General features: G+C 41.3%; 1 protein-coding gene across 5 annotated transcripts in view; it reads right to left on the bottom strand.

The window, feature by feature from the left end:
- Window positions 1-212: 212 nt before the first annotated feature.
- Window positions 213-18,790, bottom strand: part of ZNF318 (zinc finger protein 318) — a 25,959-nt gene continuing 7,381 nt past the window's right edge. The window contains exons 3-11 of one of the 5 annotated variants that reach the window (XM_061196171.1): window positions 17,369-18,008; window positions 14,917-16,362; window positions 13,125-13,224; window positions 10,975-11,279; window positions 6,457-6,660; window positions 5,899-5,998; window positions 4,861-4,979; window positions 3,501-4,565; window positions 213-798 (exon numbers count right to left, since the gene is read on the bottom strand). In XM_061196171.1, coding sequence (XP_061052154.1) covers window positions 760-798; window positions 3,501-4,565; window positions 4,861-4,979; window positions 5,899-5,998; window positions 6,457-6,660; window positions 10,975-11,279; window positions 13,125-13,224; window positions 14,917-16,362; window positions 17,369-18,008 — 4,018 coding nt within the window. In that variant the 3' untranslated portion in view covers window positions 213-759. Of the gene's footprint in view, window positions 4,566-4,860; window positions 4,980-5,898; window positions 5,999-6,125; window positions 6,146-6,172; window positions 6,348-6,456; window positions 6,661-10,974; window positions 11,280-13,124; window positions 13,225-14,916; window positions 16,363-17,368; window positions 18,009-18,790 lie in introns of those variants that run through there. The other 4 variants (XM_061196169.1, XM_061196173.1, XM_061196174.1 and 1 more) reach the window with 4 other exon arrangements.

The raw sequence follows: 18,790 nt of genomic DNA, 5'->3' as shown, positions 1-18,790 counted from the left end.
GCTAACAAAAGTAGCCCTAACAACTGGGGAAAGAAGGGTGGGAGGGGGAGACAGGCAATAGGGCAGCAGCATTGTTCTAGTTTCCCTGTGGAGTTCAAATGTGTGTGGTTTCAAAACAAAAATCCAGAAAGAAACATGAGATTAATGCATTTATTCCAAGTAATTAACACATTAAAAATAAAGTTAAACTTGTCCAAGCCACTCATAAATCTTTAATCTTTTGAACAAAATGTACAACCCAAAACATCACACTATGGTGGAAATAACTTGGGAAAGGGAGAGGCAGAGGAAGGAATACATATGAGTGTGGAACAGAGAATGAGTCCAATCCCAAAGCAAGTTTCAGATCTTCTACCTCTTTAGAACAGAAATGGCTGCTAAACAATTTCACACAAAGTGTCAGTGGATCACAATACAGTGAACAAAGGCCATTTCGAAAATAAAACTGACCCCAAAAGCATATCTGCTCCTGGCACTGAGGCATGAATAAGCCTTACCGATTTGTTGTCTTCCAAAAGTGAGCCTGCTAGATTTTCTTCCACGTTTACTGAGGCCATTTCCAAACAGGTTTGTGGATTAGCAGGACCATCTCAAGCAAAGGCAACAGAATGAGGGAAGTGTGGGGGTTGACATGCCACAAGGAAGTAAACAGTAAACAAAAGAGCTACTCACGCTGCATTTCAAACAATGTTAAGGCAGGCCCATCCAAATGGAAGCCTAAGAGATGAACAATCCTTCCTTCAGCAGTAGTTTTCCATTTCAGCAGGTTTTCTTGTGTTTCTCCCAGAGATCCATCAGCTGCCCAAGAAATTGGGTGGGAATACAACACAGCAATTGGAGAAGTCAGCTCTGTCTCCCTCCTCCCCCACATTCCAGAAATGGCAGAGTCAAAGCCAAAATACAATCAAAGCACACTATATGGTGAGCCAGATAGACATTTGATTTTAATGACAAAGTAGGAGAAAATAAATTGGCAAAAAAAAAATAATAATAATAATTAACAGAAAATACTTTTTTACAGATATGTATAGAAATAATGATTGATTTGTCTGGTATCTTAAGGAAAACGGAAAAAAGGAAAGGAGGTAAATTTTTTAGCTTCCATGAACATTTACTCTTAAGATGCTCACTGCATCTCTTGGTGTAGGTTCCAGATGAGATAGCCAACTAGTCCTGGATCATCTGGGCACCTTATTTATAGAAGCCAATTTGATTCATCCACAAGTAGCTCTGAATTTGTATTCTCAGTTGTGAACACTGGATTCTGTGTGGTCCTGGATGGCATCAACTGCAGCTTCTTGTGCAGCTATTTCCTGAGGGGCCATATTGCCTCCAACTACCTGCTCCCTTGTATGGGACCCTGAAGCCATAGATTTTACCATATTCAAAGGGCTGTCATTGTACTCATCTACTTGAGGAATTGCTACCTCCGTGACAGATGCATTCGGTATCTCTAACTGTAGTGGTCCCATCTCCAGGGAACTACACTCAGGAGGGTCACTTGGCTCAGAGAGAGGAGAACATATCTTCTCTTTTTGAACTCCAGATGTCCGCGTGACAAAGTCAACAAGGTCTGGAAGGCAAGGAGATGGCCCAAGGCCTAAAGGATTAATTGTTTCTGATTCCAATCTGAGTGAATCTTGTTTCTCTAACTGAGAAGTTTCTTCTATTTCCTCAGGCATCATTCCTCCTGCTAACAGGTCAAGGGCCTGGTGTGTTCCCTCTAGGCTCCCCAAACCAAGGCCAACATTTTCTATAGAGAGTCCAGTTTTCACAACGTTAGGAGGGATCCTCCCAATTCCCGGATTAGATGAGTTTTGTTCACCCTCTGCTCCGAAGTTAAGCACCAGGGTTTTGGGAGAATCTAATGGAAACTCAGAAAAGGATGGTATTGGTTCAAAGTCAGTGAGAGTGGAGGGATTACTTCCTACAGGTGACACAGAATTTTCTTCACGTACTTTCTGAGACAGGGCAGTTGCAGATCTATGTCCTGGGTCTACCCGAGTATTGCAGAAATCAACACCTATATCCCCCAGGTTCCCCAGGGCAGCAAGCTCTTCTACTTTTAAGTTTGTAACTTCAAAGTTTTCTAAGGCCTTGCTTTCTATTGTCACTGTTAGTTCTGGATGGACATCTCGAAGATCCAGGGCTTCTGCTTTTGGTTTCTCTGGGCTCTCCCAGGTCTCTGGCTTCTTGTTCTCATCCCAAACAGTCAGTTCATAGATCATTTTACCCTGAAACTCTTTTGATCTTTCTCTCTTCAGTTTAAGGCTTCTGTACCTAGAGGCTCTAGAAGCTGATCCTGGAGCTGAATTTTCTAGCCACTCCTCACTAGCAGTTGAAACTCCTTGCTCCTGTTCACTATCTTTCAAACACATATCTGATCTGGCTGGGGACTGAAGAAGCAATTCTGGGGCAGAAATTTTCACAGGTGTATCTTGTGGGTTCTGGAGTAAAGACCTAGCTTCTGACGGAAATGAGTCTATTTTTGCCTTTGTGGAAGAGAGCGCCTGTGCATTCAATTCAGTCACTACTTTACTTTGAGTTTTACTTCCTGTTATCAATTTCTTGGACTGTTTAGCCTTTTTGTCAGTCATTTGCATGTTGGGCTGTTCTACTTCTCCTTCCCACATGTATCTGTTCCCATGGTTCAAATTAGAATCCTCTACACTATTGGGCCCAACATTGCTATCTGTTCCCTCTCCCACTGTCCTCTCAGAGAGCTTCGCTCCCCCTTCTTTTAGTTCAGTGCTTGTCTCTACTTCACTTTTTCCACAATCCTTAGATTGGTGGAGCTCTTGGCTTTCCTCATCCTGGTTACTAGATTCCACAAGGTGGGTTTCTAACAGCTTCTGAGATTCCATGGTATGACAGTGTACATGTGACAGCTCAGGGGCTGGCTTGACATCTGGTGGCCCAGGGTCTCCCAGGTCAAGTTCAATTTTCCCCTCTGGAGATACATCCCTATTAGCATCACTCTGGAAGGAACTAGAAGTCCACATGGCCAAAGTCTCTGTCTTTGGGGTAATAGTTTCATAAGGCCTGTTTTGGCACAACCTTGTCAGAGGCTGTAAGAAGCCATAGCTGCTACCTCTGCGTTTTGAGTCTACATTTTCTACAACTGACCATTTCCCTAGGGACACCAGAGGTTTTGAAATGGGCTTTTCAGGGCTGCTGACTAAAGGAGCAGAGACCAAATTTCTATCTGGAGGCAACTCCTCTTGGGATGCACTGCTGTTCAAAGTAGAAGTGGAAGAGGTGTCTGAACTTTCAGCTCTATTTTCCCCATTAGCCAACGGACCACCACTCAGCTTAGTCTCAGGGGCCCCTTTTCCACCACTACTGTAGAATATGTCATACAGATCCTTAGCATTGGCTGTGGCTAAGCATGAATTTCGCTTTTCCAATTTTTTGGCTTGTTCACTGAACACACTTGAGAGGGGAGGTGGAGGACGCACTAACACAGAGAATAGGGTCTGGTCCCGGTCACTCTCACTCACCCCAGGAGCCGTCTCATCAGAAGGAATGGCAGCTGGCTGTGCTGAGGCCATGATGGCTACCGGTAATACTGGGTTCAAAATGTTAGGACCCAGGAAGCCAGGGCTGACAGTGTGAGATATAGTTGGGTTTGATTTTACTGGAGCCAAAATAGCATTTCCTTGAGCAGGAGATGGAGCAGCTGGATGAGGTATAACTGGGGGTGGTGGAGGTGGCGGTGGAGGTGGCGGTGGTGGAGGTGGTAGCATTTGTTCAGGTATATGTGATGGCTCATTCTTTTCAGCCAGCACCATTTTTTCCTCTGGAGACCCTTTTAGAATCACCTCTTCCCCTCCAAATGCTTTAGAGATGATGTCGGGAGGCAAGAGGAGATCAGCTGAAGACTCTTTAACCACTGGCAGAGGCTTAGCAGTGGTTCCAGAGGACTTGATGGATAGAAAGGTGTTAAGAGGAGCTGGCTTGCTTACTGTGGCTGAACCTGACTTGCGGAGGACTGTGGATGGGATAGGCAGGTTGGGTCGGATCTTAGTCTGAGTTGAAGTTGTCACTACAGGCATCCAAGGGCTAGTATGTGCAACAACAGTTTTCCCAGAGAGCTTGATTTTGATGGGCTTTGCCTTCCCAGCTTCAGCTCTGCCATCCTCTTTGTCCTTACTATTTTCCACAATCTCTTCTTTGGGAATACTTGGGGCCACTGAACTTTTTTCCTCCTCTTTTTCTGGCTTCTTCCAGCTAAATTTCCCAAAAGAGGAAGATGTTGGTGGTTCTTTCTTTACTTCTTCTTTTAATTGGAGTTTGATGCTAGCCTTCCTTTTATTTTCAGCCTTTTCAGGGGAGTTCCCACCTTCAGAAACTTGGTCCTCTAATTCCTCAGACACCCTGTCATCCTCCTTTACTTCCTTCATGATCTTTGCCTTTTTTTCTTTCTTCTCTTCCTTTGGTTTCTCACTGAGTTTGCGCTTTAGCTCACTCTGCCGTCGCCGTTCTGTCTCTAGGACCACAGCCAAGCCAGCTTGGCGGTCCAGATTCCGCCGCTCCTCATACAATGGGTTTTCAACCACATATTTCTAGGAAGAGAAAAGATAAAGGCTCAATAACTGGTCAAAATACTATAAGAGAGAAAAGTTGGCCCTACCACTGTTAGAATTCATTTAGTGGAAATCCTCAGTCACCTTCCTCAAGGATAATGGTTCTCTCAGGTCAGCACTGCTTACTAGGATTGAGGAGAACGTCCCAGTGATTATATGGAATTTGAAATATTAATGAATTTTTTGAGCTTTTTCTGGCTCTGAGTTTGTTTGACAACATCAAAAGGATTACTGCAGAAGGCAGGAAACTCCATAGGCTACTACAAAGACCAACCTTATATTTCTCATTGTGTTGATAACCCTTCACATGTTGCTCTCCAGAAATTGGATCCCCCAAAAATTCCTCACAGAGCTGGCAGTAATATCCAGTGATGGGAATCAGAAACTCAGAGCCTGGAAGAAGTGGAAGAAAGTCAAGAAAATAAGTCATTTCTACCCAAGATGACAGCAACCAAAGGAAATCCCATTTCCCTTCTGTAGTAAAATGGTTAATGGTATAGAGGACCTTACTCACTTTCAAGTCAGAAGGAGCATTTAGATGAATCCCAGTGGTACGTCTTCCCAACTTAAAGCTTGAATTCAGGACCTCTAGCCCTTCTACGTTTTGGGAACACTAACTGGTTAATTCAGGAGTTTTCTGTGCCAGACTCAATTCTGTTGCTGATTCTCCTCAAACTCCAACTAGCACTAAGCATCTTAAGAGATTTAAAAATTATACTCCCAAATAGCCCAGTACTATTGGTATGAGGATCTCTCATGTTGGTATTAATTACTTAAGAATCTATCTTCTACAGATGTAAAGGATGTAGCAGCACTGACTACTTATAAAGGTAAGAAATTAAGAAGTTTAAAGACAAAGAAACTTTCTATTTCTCAACTTAGCCCCTAATAACAACTATTCAAAAATATTTTATAGTTCTTAGTTGAAAAGGCAGTCATATTGCACCTCTGACTGTTCTTTTTTACCTATATTTCAAATAAATACGATTTTGGTGCATAAGCCAGTGACGAAGAAAGCCGTACTTTAGTCTATGTGCTGCCAAAGCAAGCACAAAGAAAGTTACATTTTAGAGTGGTATGTGTATGTTTAACAACTGTTAGATTTTTAGCCATATGGGTAGAGATCATTCTTGTCTTATAGCTCTCTTTATTTCTTTAGGAACTAGTTTTGCACACAGAAGGCAATCTTACAGCTTTGTTAGAAGTAATGGTTATGTCTCACTCTATGCTGCTTCCTTGTACCTTAGTTCAGGGATACCTCTTCCCTGACTGAATGTAAGGAAACCACAAAAAAGACAGGGAGGAAACACACCTTTTGCAGGAACAGTTATCTTGTCAGTGCGCTTTACAGCATCTTGCTTGGCTTCACTCTGGGTCTTTGAAGCCCAAGGTCTGTTGTAGGGATCCAGTGTCTATTTGCAAGAGGCAGAGGTGCTCACACACAGCACTAAAAACTCAATGACCCACTTCTCTCTCTTTTTCTCCCCCACACCAGGGGGACCAGAAGCCCCCAGCTACCCACCCCCACCCACTCTGCCAACTGTTTAAACGGAAATCACCTGTGGAAAAGGTAAACATATGTTAGAGCAAGTACTAGCAATGGATAAAATGAAACAAATAATCAGGTACTCAAGGAATCAAAAGAGGCAGAAGCCTCACTTACACTTGTCATGGTGTTTAGTTACAGGCAGGTCCCCTGGACTGAGCCCTGGGGATGGTGTCTCCTTTGTTGGTATCTCTTGGCTCTTCAGATTGGGGCTCCTGCCCATATGAGAATGTTTCATTTTCCAGCTTCGTAATGCAGATGGGGGTATAGGAGTTTGAGGGGAAGGAGGACAAGAATGGAAATAACAGAGGGCAGGATACCTACCTGTGTGTGCTTCTTATTGTGCATATGAGTGAAGAAGTCAAACATGGTCCCACAGATGGTGTTGCAGTCTTTGCACCAGTGATTGCCAGCATCATAATACTCATAGGTAGCAATGGGCTGATCAGACTGCTTAGCAGCTGGCTGGGGGCTCTCGGCAGGCTTGGGGCTCTTAGTATGGGAATTCTCATTGTTTACCTTTGATTCCTAGAGGGGGAAAAACCTTCACTAAGAAGGAATTCAAAGTAGTCTAGATCTGTCTTCTCTCAGAAAAAGCAAATAGCCTACCACAATAACAGAAATAGGACCATATGACCATATTTCCAGTGCCTAAAGCTGCACAAACTAGGAAAAACCCCTTGAGAAATCTTCCTGCAAGGCTCAAACAGAACTAATTAGATTCCATAGTGCCATGTCATTGTGGAGAATAAATCATAATGGCAATATATTTACTTATATATCCTAAAATATCTAGAAGAATACTCAAGATTATGGAAACACTGGTTGCCTCTGGGAAGGGGTAATACAGAACAGGAATGCATAGAAGTCTTTTACCATATACCCTTTCGTAGATGTTAAATGTGCTACCTATGCAATTAAATACATTAAATTTATCAATCATAATGACAACTAGGGAGGGAAGAAAACCAAAATGGAAAAGGTAACTGACAGATTAAGCAAGTGCAAAAAATAGATGATAGTGAACTCTCTTATCACAGACACATCCTGGTATAGATTAACTAGAGAGCAAGGCTGGCATAAATAAAGGGGATAGTCATCTATGTGGGATGACTTAAAAGGATCTGGGTAAAATATTTCTAACTGCCTAAAGTATCACCATTAGAATTTAACACCTTCGAGTTAACATGAATCCTCTTTTAAAACATATCAACTCCCCAACATTAAGTTATCAATAATAAATACTTTAAGGCCTCCCTGGTGGCACAGTGGTTAAGAGTCTGCCTGCCAGTACAGGGGACACGGGTTCGAGCCCTGGTCCGGGAGGATCCCACGTGTCGCAGAGCAGCTAGGCCCATGCGCCACAGCTGCTGAGCCTGCGCTCTAGAGCCCGTGAGCCACAACTACTGGGCCTTGTGTGCCGCAACTACTGAAGCCCACACGCCTAGGGCCCGTGCTCCGCAACAAGAGAAACCACAGCAATGAGAAGCCCGCACACCTCAACTAGAGAAGGCCCGCGCATAGCAACAAAGACCCAACGCAGCCAAAAAATAAATAAATTAATAAATTAATTAATTAAAAAAAATACTTTAATATGAAATCATTTGTCAGCAAGCTGGGAATAAGACAATTCAGGAAATGAGAATTTTGGATAACATTGGGGAGTGAGGCACAGACAAAAGGTAAATTTTGGAACACAGAGAAGGTAAGTATGAATGAGGTTCCACAGTAGACAAGATCAGGGAACTGGGCACCCTGAATACTGGCTGGTGGGGAGAGGAAGACAATATGGAGAAAGGGAAACAATTAAGACTTCAAAGATAATCTTTCCCTATTAGAGTCCTATTCAAGAGTCACTAAAGAGATCGCACCCAGCAGGTAAGGGATGGGCACATGCATACACTGCTGGTGAGTACTAACTGGCACCATTTTTCCAGAAGATAACCTAGGAATACACATTACATACCTCAAAATTCTTTATACCCTTGACCCAGCAATTCTACTCCTTGACATTTATCCTTAGGAAATTATGTCCAACTACAGGTGATTTGGTTGGTTAAATAAATTTTGGTATCCATACAACAACAAATATAAGGTCGCTAAAAATGATATTATAAAAGTCTATTTATTGACATGGAAAGATGTTCATGATAGACTAGGAAAGTAAGTAACAAAATACATCTGAATAATCAATACAGATATGTAAATAGGCACAGAATGTCAAATGTCACCTTATCCAAAAGACTTTCCCTAACTACTCTATATCCCTTATCCTGTTTTCTTTTTTTAGGCACTTGTCATTACCTAACCTGCACTTGTTTACTTATTGACTATCTTCTCCCATTTCATTAGAATAAGGACCTTGTCTATTTAGTTCCCTGATATACTTCCCATATCTAGAACAGTGTCTGGCACTTTTTTGGAGATCAAGAAATATTTGTTAAATGAACGAACAGAAGAAGGGAATTTGGAATAATAAACACCAAGGTATTAGTAACAATTGTGTCTAGGTGAACGGAACTGTGGAATTGTGTGTATGTGTTTATTTTTATGAAATGACCTATTCAAGAGAAAGAAAATCTCAAACCAACTATGCATTTTAAAAAGAGGCAAAGAAAGAAGAAATACCAAGGACAGGTAGGAAACAGAGCTTGTAGAGAGAACATTCCTTACTGCTGAAATGAAAATCCAATTGCAACATATCCTTGTTAGCTTCAGAGAGCATGAAGGCTCACTCAAGTCAAGATGATAGATTATCATGGGGTTGGTGCATAAATGGAACCCCAAACAATGTGTAAGTCAGCTACAAAGGGTCAGAACTTTCAAGCTCTTCTCCCATCAAAGGCCCTGAACTCAGTGATCCTGATATAAGAATACAGTCTTACCTGGTTGAGAAAGAGAACTCTCCCAGGAAGACATGAAAAAATTAGAGCTTGGTTGACAGAGAACACAGAATATCTTCTTCTCTAACCCCCAACATTAACTGACCGTCTACTATGTACTAGATATACCAGATGCCATGGGACACACAAAAATAAATAAGTTATATTCTGTTATTCTCAAGAAGCTCTCATTTAGTGGAAGACACAGGCATGAGAACAGGCATGATCTTAATCATGTTTTCAATAAGACAGAATGAAATAAATCTTATAAAGAAACAAAGTAATATACTATGGGAGTGCTAAAAAAGGGCTGACTCAATCTGTATGGAATTCAGGAATTCTTCACGGAGGTGGTAGTATTCAAGTTGGACCTTAGTAGATGAGTAGGGTTGGGAGACAGGCTAAGAGGACTATTAATGCAAAATTAGAGAGGCACAATAGCATAATGCACATCTGGAAAAGTGCAAGCATTCTAAGGTGGCAGGAGTATAAGGTGTAGTGTCATATTTCTTGAGCACTACCCATTTGCTACGTGCCAGGCACTGAGCTATGTACTGGGGACTATATAGGAGAATGAGACAGATATGGTCCCTGATCCCTTGAACCTTAAAATCTAACTGGGGAACACATGTAATTATATAATTACAACTGCCATAAATGCTAAGAAGGAAAATGTCAGGTATTATGATAGTGTATATCAGGCAAATTTAAAAATTTAACAACCTGGAAAATGAAGGAAGGGAGTCAGGGAAATAATTTAATCTGCAATCTGAAGATGAATATGAGTTAGTTAGAAGACAGGATAAGAAGAGTGGGTTTCGCATGGTAACCAGAAGGAGGAGAAGACACAAAGACATTAATAATGAAACATTTAAGGAATGAAAATGCCAGTAACGAAATTACAGAGAGCAAAGCAAAAAAGAGGCATGAAATGAGGCTGAAGAGGTAGGCAAGGAAGTATCTCAATCACCAGCTGAATATGGAGAAAGAATTAAGAGTGTAGCAGCACAAGCAAGAACTGAAGGTGGCTTGAACTTGGATGGCAATAGAGATGATGAGATGAATGGAATTGAGATTTACTTTAGAGGGAAAATTGGCAGAATCTGTAACTGACTTGGTGTGTGGAGCAGTTTGGGAGGGGGAAGCACTAAGAATGCTCTTCAGGTTGTTGGCATGAAAACTGTTGGATAGTAGTATCATTCACTGAGATGGGTAACAACAGAGGAAGAAAAAGTTAGAGGGAGGTTGAGCACAATCTTAGTTTACTTTAGGATATATTGATTTTGAGGTGTTTATGAGACAATGAAGTGGAAACAGTGAGTAGTCTGTTGGACACTCAGATTTGAACCTTAGAAGAATCACCTGAGCTAGAATATAAAACTGAAAGTTGTCAGTATGGTATTTCAGCATAGGACTGAATGAAATGACCTAGGTAGAAAGCAGAATTCTAGAGAATTAGGCTAGAACTGAGCCCTGAAGAACTAAAATATTTAAAGATCAGGAGATTAAACAGGAGCAACCAGCATATAGGAGGAAAAGAAATGTGACAGGAGCCAAGGGAAGGAAACATTTTTTTAGGGGACAATGGTTCCCTATATCAAATACTGATTTGAGAACTGAATTTGAGGCTGTACAACATAGTGGTGACCTTGTTGCTAAACATGAACCTACAAAATGGCATTACAAGTTACGAGAAAACGAGAAGCCAAATTGGAGTGAGTTAAGGAGTAAATGCTAGAACTAGAACACGGAGGGCCCAGGATTCTACTTTGTGGGCAATGGGGAACTGCGAAAATTCTAAAGGAGAATACCATGATCTGAACTATGCTTTAAAAAGATAACTCTAGCAAGAGTAAGAACAGGTTGGAAAAGGATGCTAAGAAAATGGTTAGTTAGAAGGCTTCTTTAGGAGTCCATGGAAATAAAAGATACAATACAAATGGAAAAGTTGAGTTGTTACCTTGCTGTTGGAAAAGGAGTTTGAGGACAATGACACTTTTTCTGGGCTCCTGGATTTTTCTGCTTTCCCAGTCTTCTCTGTAGGCTCCCTACTGTCATTTGAAGACTTCTGAGATTTATCCAAAATGTTAATTCCCAAGATCTGAGCCACTTTGTCCAGTTCAGACTGCTTTTTTTCTGCCTCTTCTGCCTCTTGTCGAAGTTCTGCAATGTCCTTCATAATGTTATCCTGAAGCCGACTCACCTCTACCAGGAGTGGGTCTTTGTGACCATCCTTCTCCCTTCGTTTCTTACGCAGCATTTCCCCTGAGTAGTCAAATGTCAACAGAAAGAAGCACAAGGAAAGTTAACAAGTCATTTTTCAGTCATAAGTACTAATTCTCAAGACTTTATGGTCACAAAATCTTTCTCCATAAAACATTCTAAAAGCAGGTGAGACTTGCCTTCCACATGGGCTGGTTTAGTTGAAGCTCCTATGGAGGTAAAGGTTGAGTGATTACATTATTTCTTATGTAGGGGTTATTAGCTAAGGATCTATGGATAGGTTTCAGGGAGGCACTGCATGAATCCCTAAAAGGGTATATACAAGTTTGTGTGCATGTGTAACTATGAATCCCGTGGCTGTCCTCTTCAGAGAACTAAAGAATTATTCAGAGGGCAAAAAACATTCAGTCACATATTTGACTTTATCTGATTTAAGGACCCTTCACCAACACCTCCATTGAGTTTTAGGTTTTGCCTCAAGCTCACCTAATGTTATCTCCTATTCCAAATTGCAGGTCCTCATGAATTAATCCTCACAGGATTAATAACTAAGTTTCTCATCCCTAAACAGCCCGAATCCAAACAGAAGAAATTATATCTTCTCCCACTCTCTACTCTTCCATGCTATTACCAAGCTGTAATATAGAAGCCTTGCTATGTTCTTAGTGTGTATGTGAATTCCTAAAAGCATAGATGAAGAGGTAGAATCAATAGAGGCATCATGGAGCATCTTTTTGTGCGAAAAAGGAAGTACTCAAAAAATGATGGACACAGGAGTCAACTTAAAGGGGGTCTTACTGACCAAATCTGGGGCAATTTGAGCATGAAGATAAATAATAATAGTAAAATATTATAACCTATTAAGAATCCATGAGTTCATACTGTTATAAATGGACAGATAAATGGGGGAGGAGGTGTGGGTGGAAAGCTCCTCCTCATAGTAGAAAGCCAACTAATTAACGAAGATGGAATGATGAAATTACAAAATTACTATTTAACAACCATCATAATAATAACTGATTTGGGCAAGGATCACCAATGAATGCTAAAACTAGTGGGCTAAAATTTGAGGAGTAACTGAATATTTACATAGTCTCAAAGTATCTTCCCTATAAGATACTTATTAACTGAAAAGGGTAAAATAGTAACCTTACAGTGGAGAAACTTGGCAGACGCCACCTTAACCAAATGAGCAAAGTTGACAACACCAGTATGGGATAAATCAACACCTGATATGAACTTAGCATCACTTCTGTGATGTTCCTGCCAAAAATGCATAACCTGAATTTAATCATAAGGACACATCAGACAAACCAAAATTAAAGGACATTCTACAAAATATGTGACCTCTTCTGGAGATTCGGGAACTACTACAGATTAAAGGAGACTAAAAGAACACGACAACTGAATGCAATGTGTAATCTTTCATTTTCTTTTGCTTCAGGACATCATTGGGACAACTGATGAAATATGAGTAAGATCAGTAGACTAGTATATTACTGTTAATTTTCTAATTTTGATAAGCATACTATGGTTATGCAAGGGAATTCTTTGTTGTTAGAAGACACACACTTAAGTGTTTAGGAGTAAAGGAATACATATCTACAACTTACTCTTAAACAGTTCAGGAAAAATTATATACACATATGCACAAACACAATTGAGAGAGAAAAATGGATAAGGCAAATATAGTAAAATGCTAATAATCATGGAACCTGAGAATTCTTTACACTATTAATGCAACTTTTCTATAAGTCTAATTATATCAAAAATTTTTTGAAAGTGAAGCTTCAGTGTCAATGAACCTGTCTGAGAATCCCCAAAGCTCTCCATTTGGGTCTCCTACTAAAGTTACAAAAGGCAGTCATGCAAAGAAGTGTCTGATACCTTGTTGTTTATGAAGCCGCTCCAACTCAGTCCTGAGATAGTACATCTTCTTCTGGCGAGCTTCCCGGTCACTCTTCAGCTTTTCCCTCTCTTCAATAACCTGCAAAGTACAAAATGGTAAGAGATCCTTTAGCCTCCAACATCCCTTTTCTATTGTTCTTTTCCATAAACCTTCACACTAGATAATATCTGAATGCAAGAATCCAAATGTCTGCACACAGAGGCTCTGACTTTATAGTGAAGGTGATATTTCACTCCAATCCAAGTGCCAGAATAGAATTATCCTTTCCAGAACTGTACTGACCGGAAAGTACTTTTTTCGTACAGGAAGCACTACACTATTAGATAGTAGTTCTGAGCCCAAAAGGAGCCATCAAGAAGGGAACTAAAAAAAAAAAAAAAAAGAAGGGAACTAATATGTGTTACAGATGAAGCACTGTGTTAGTTAGTTGCATTACATCTATCACCTTATTTATTCATGATATTATGTTTCACAGTAAGAAAATTGAGGTTGCAAAAGACTAAGTAACATACCAAAAGGTCATATAGTAAGATGATTTAAAATCCAGATACGCATGCCCTAAAGCCCCTGATCTTTCAACTGTATTACTATCACCTAATGGAAAAACAAATATGGCTTGTCTATATAAGGAGCTCATGTGAAAAATCTGTGTATTGTCAGCCCTGACTTAAGTACTAGGTTTTTAAAGGTAAAGTAAAGGGAAAGCACTAGTCTCTAGACAGTGTCTCTGCAGTCTTAGGTTTTGTTGTATGGAACCTATCTTCCTCTTTCCCAAAAGACTTAAAAAAAACCCAAAAGACTGAAGTTCAGGGCACCCAAGTACAATGGAAAATTAAGAGGTGCTTTTTGTCTTCTCAAGGATTAGCTAAATTTCTGTTCAACTGGAAAAAAAATGAGATTAGGCCTACAATTTTGCCTTTTCTACTTTTCTCCTCAGGTCTTAATTATTTTATTAGCAAACCAAATTTACACATATTACAATTTTATCATCCTTAGGTCACCTTGTTTAACAAAGTGAGTTTTTAGTTATTAAGGACCTGTAAAATTAACAGTACATATTAATTTTTCTATTCAAAATTCTTCTATTCTGTATTCCTCATCCCTACATAATTTTTACCTACTGCTCTAAAGCATCTAGAATTATTATATCTTTACCCCAGCCACTGCTCCCTTTCTATAGCCTGGGAACCCGATGAACAGTATAAAAACTACTTTTTTAAAAAAAAGTATAAAAACTACTTTTGACACTATAAAAACTACTTTAAAAAAAAAAGTATCAAAAAAAAATATTATTCCTGGACTCTAAGTTAAACCAGAATAAGCAAAGCTTATTTCTTGGTTTAATTACCAAGCAACAACTAGTTATTAGTTTTTAAACCCCATAATCACTACAGGAAAAAGATCCAAAACTCACTGGGATGGAACATAGATTTCCTGATTTCTCTTTCACCCAGCCCAATTTTGGTTCCTCTCTCCCTGATAAGGTCATATTAAAGACTTCAAGGTTCCCAGCTCCTACCCATAGGATCCTAAGGCTGATAATTCAGATAGAGAAATAAACTTAAAAAAGGAAAAAGAAGTCTAGCAATCACAGTGGGACCTATGGCCAGACTTTAGTCCAAATGAGAAAACATAAAAGAAAAAATTATGGTAAGACAGCAGTCTCTAAAGACTGCCTTGGGCCTTGCAAATTTTCAGCTCCCTCTAAAAGACAAAAATTTATGTTAAAATAGAAGATTCAGGCACAGGATGCCCAAAGCTAATATTCACCTTCTGTTTCTGGGAAGCACGGTTCTTCTCATCAGAGATCTTCTCCGGATTATATCTTATGAGTGATGGGATGGACACATGGACAGGCACTTGGGCAGGAGGAATTGAGCCCAGCACTGACTCCTCCTGCTTGGGCTCATCAGGAGTCACAGTGGGGATCACACGGAGATTGGGACGGCTACGGGTAGCTTGTTTGGTAACTGGCATTATCCTGTGTGGTTCAGGTAGAGGGTGGTTTGAAGGTTGGGAGGCAGGGTACATGGGCCACCTTGAGGCTGCATATGCCATGTAGTGCCTATAGGCATCAAAGGAAGCAGGGGGAATGGCAGGTCCCTGGTAGTTTGGAGGTATCCGAGCTGCAGCAAACTGAGAGGCCCTTGGCATATGAAACTGAGATAAAGAAGCAGGGTGTGGAAGTCTAATTGGGGCAGATGGGGCTGATGGCACCATGCACCTGACTGCAACAGATGACTGAAACCCACTGCCAACCACCTCAGGTCCTGCAATATGACCCATTGGATGGTCAGACTTTAGGAACGGGGGGCTGTTTTTTGTGAGCAGGTAAGGATCCACAGGGGAGACTGGGTGTGGATGGGATACCTCTGGGGAGTGGGTATTGCTATGGTGTGCCTCTCCACTCTCCAGTCTGTGAGGATCTGCAGAGCGCCGATCAGCTGAGAAACGGCGGTCAACTGAGGAACAGCGGTCTGCTGAAAAGTGCCGGTCAACAGAGGAACGGCGGTCAGCAGAGGAACGTGATGGCTTCTTCCCATGAAGTCGTTCCTGGGTGCGTGCAGCCAGTTTACTAATCTCTGCTACTCCAATATCCAGCCCTATGGTCTTGAGCAAGTCATGAATCTTCGCATATTCTGGACTGGTCTCTTCTCTTGATTCTAGCTTTACAGCTGGAGCTGAAGAGGGTAGGGAGCTTCCCTTCTGCCTCATAACTTCACTTTCAGAGCCCCCAAGGGGCTTTGGTGGAGATTCTGCCTTTAAATCCTCTTCTTCATCCCCATAGAGAAATTTCTCCTCATCCTCAATGTCAGGGAAGCTACGTCGCCTCTTTTCCTGTGTACTGGTAGAATCTGCTAACATGCTCAGAATGCAGGAGAAACCACTGCCATCCTGGCTAGCTCTCTCATGAGGAAGCAAGAAGTCTGTGTGTCGCTCTGGTCCCTCAGCCTTCATATCCAATTTTTCCTTGTGGCACAGAAAACTTCCAAACTTCTCTCTGAGGGGACTGCTGTCTTTGGGTATCCCAGGGAGGGGGCCCCATTGGTAGAGGTTGCCCTGAGATTCCTTCAGGGTAGTCTCTACCATAGTTCCCTTGTTGTTTTCAACCTCTGAGGCAAAAGCAGCAATAGCACCACTTAGTGGAAGAGATGAGTGTCCAGAGTAAAGGGAGTGATCCTGGCTGGAGCTGGTACTGCTGGAAAAACTCTCAAGCTGCAAAGACAAACATAACTGAATTAGCCTCTATGTAGAATCTCAGAAAACTAGTAACTGAGATAAATACTTAAATACTTTGTTCTTCTTGAATTAATAGGGAAAAGATAAATGTGGATGAAAGGGAGGTCCTTAGCCTGGTTCAAGATTTGGGTTCCCGTTTCTCCAGATGGTTCTGCTGTAACAGGGGGAAACAGAAAAGAAGGCAGATTGAGTCTTCATTTTTGCCCATTTGTTGTAGTCTTTATCAAGGAATTTGAATTCAAAAGGACTTTAGAGATGCCCTAGCTTACTTGCTTTCTTTTTTATGGATCCCTGAAAGAAAAAAAACGTAAAAGCAGAGAGCTACTTTGGTTGAAGTAGGGTCAGGAAACTCTGTTAACCCTAACTGATTGCCTTCCCTTACGTCCCTAAGTGCCCTCAGGCACTTCTTCAGAAACATTTAGCTCCTAAAAGGACAGGTAAAAACAAGTGCTCATGCCTGACCATCTTTTCATAAGTGAGAAAAAAATATCAAGGTCCAGAATGGTTAGGTGACTTATTTAAAAATCACACAGCAAGTTGGTGGTAGAGACGGGTCCAGAATCAGAATCATCTGATTTCTGGTCTACTGTTCTACCACTCATACATTTTTTCTTCTCTTTAAAGAGAGATGAGGAAAATTCAGCTCCTCCCTTTGCTCTTCAAGCTTCATTTCCAAGAAACCCATATTCAAAGATCCTAAAGGACTATCCAATTTAGAGGCGAAAAAAAAAAACTTTAATAGATACTCTCCAAAATGTCTGTTTAGAAAGCCTAATACATGACAATAGAAGCCGTCTATTGTTGCATTATGAAGCCTACAGTTTCCTTTGGAGAGTCCTGGAAGGTACGGCTCATAGGCATAACAATGTTGGTCCAACACATATTCCAAAGATACCTTAGGGACACAGCCCCCAGGAAAGTAACTAGGCTTTAAAATATTACAGGGACTAGCAAGAGACCCTAGAAGAAATGCAGCATAGACCTGCATGGAAGGCTCCATTTCCACCTCAATCCGCTTTTTCAGAATTGACTTCTTGGGCATCACAGATACTTCCTCTGGCCGATGTAAAGAATATCCTGGCTCCGATGCTGTTAGGACACCTGACAATCCAGGGATGGGACAGCCAGTGCCACCACCATCAACTCCCACCAGTTCCTGACTCAAGCTCCTACTTCGTTCCTCCTCTTCCTCTCGTTTTCGCCTGGCAAGGTCCAGCTCTCGAAACTCAGGGTCTAAAAACCTAGGACTCGGGCTCCGCCTACGCTGTCGATAGTTGCGGGCCCCCGATGTAAAACTTGGGTGATCACCTCCCATGCTGTGTATCTTCTCTGTGTCATCATAACGGGGCCGTTTGGCCTCCCGGCTCCTTTCCTCAGGTCGTATAGAGTAGGAGCCTTTGAGTTTGTCTCTATTCCGTTCTGTTCCCCGCAACAGCTCATCATGACAACTGACATGGGGACTATAATCAGATCGATGCAGGAAAGTTTCTCTTGCTCGGTAGTCCTCGTCAAGTTGTCCCAAGAAGGGACTGAGAGGTGCCTCCTCCCGGGAAATATATCGTTCAAGACCTCGAGAGCACTGGGAACTTCGAGTGAAGACAGAATCATCAGTCAGGTCATCCCTGAGAAAAGAGACAAGCATCACTGAATATAATGGACTTTGAAAGAGCAAGACCAGACAAGGCTAAGAGACTGACATCTGGCAAGGGGGCTGTAGAATGCTTAGAACAAAAGACAATAATCATGAAGTCCAAGAACAAATCTATGTATATACATGGAATACTTCTTCTCCCTTTCCCCAGGGCACAAGCAGCTGTAGACTCTAACCAAAGGAAGATACTACTAATGTACCTAGACAGAATTCTTAGGCTAATCTCTTTGATTAGACTTTGAGGATGCATAGTATCATGCTAGGGTCTGGGAGATGCAAAAACACCACTACCAGACTACAATAAGACATGGGTTACCCAACTTCACACTAGCTAAATTCTAGCTCTTTGCTACTAAAACTGTGGTCTCAATCAGCAACATCAGTATTACCCAGGAACTTTTTAGAAATGCAGGTTCTCAGGTTCCACTCAGGCCTACTGAATCAGAATCTGCATTTTAACAAGCCCTCCAGGTGATCTGTATGCACCTTAAAATTTGAGAAACACCAGTTCAGAGCAATGATTTTCAAGCTGTGTTCCACAGAGATTCTGAAGAGTGCTCAGGAGCTGCCTAAAGGAAGGAGGTAAGAGCCTGCATGGCTCTGGGCCTTCCACCTCACTGAAATCATACTGGTCCCAATTTTATCTGTTTATATAATAAAATTCTATATAATATTTCCTTTGGAAAAAAAGAGTTTCACTGTGGGGAAAAAAAATTTTTTAACCAATGATCTATCCAATTGGCATGATTTTCT

Source organism: Eubalaena glacialis, chromosome 7, assembly GCF_028564815.1.
Source record: "Eubalaena glacialis isolate mEubGla1 chromosome 7, mEubGla1.1.hap2.+ XY, whole genome shotgun sequence".
NCBI classification, from domain to species: domain Eukaryota; kingdom Metazoa; phylum Chordata; class Mammalia; order Artiodactyla; family Balaenidae; genus Eubalaena; species Eubalaena glacialis.
Note: the sequence above shows the minus strand (reverse complement) of the source record. Positions and strands in the feature narration are given on the sequence as shown.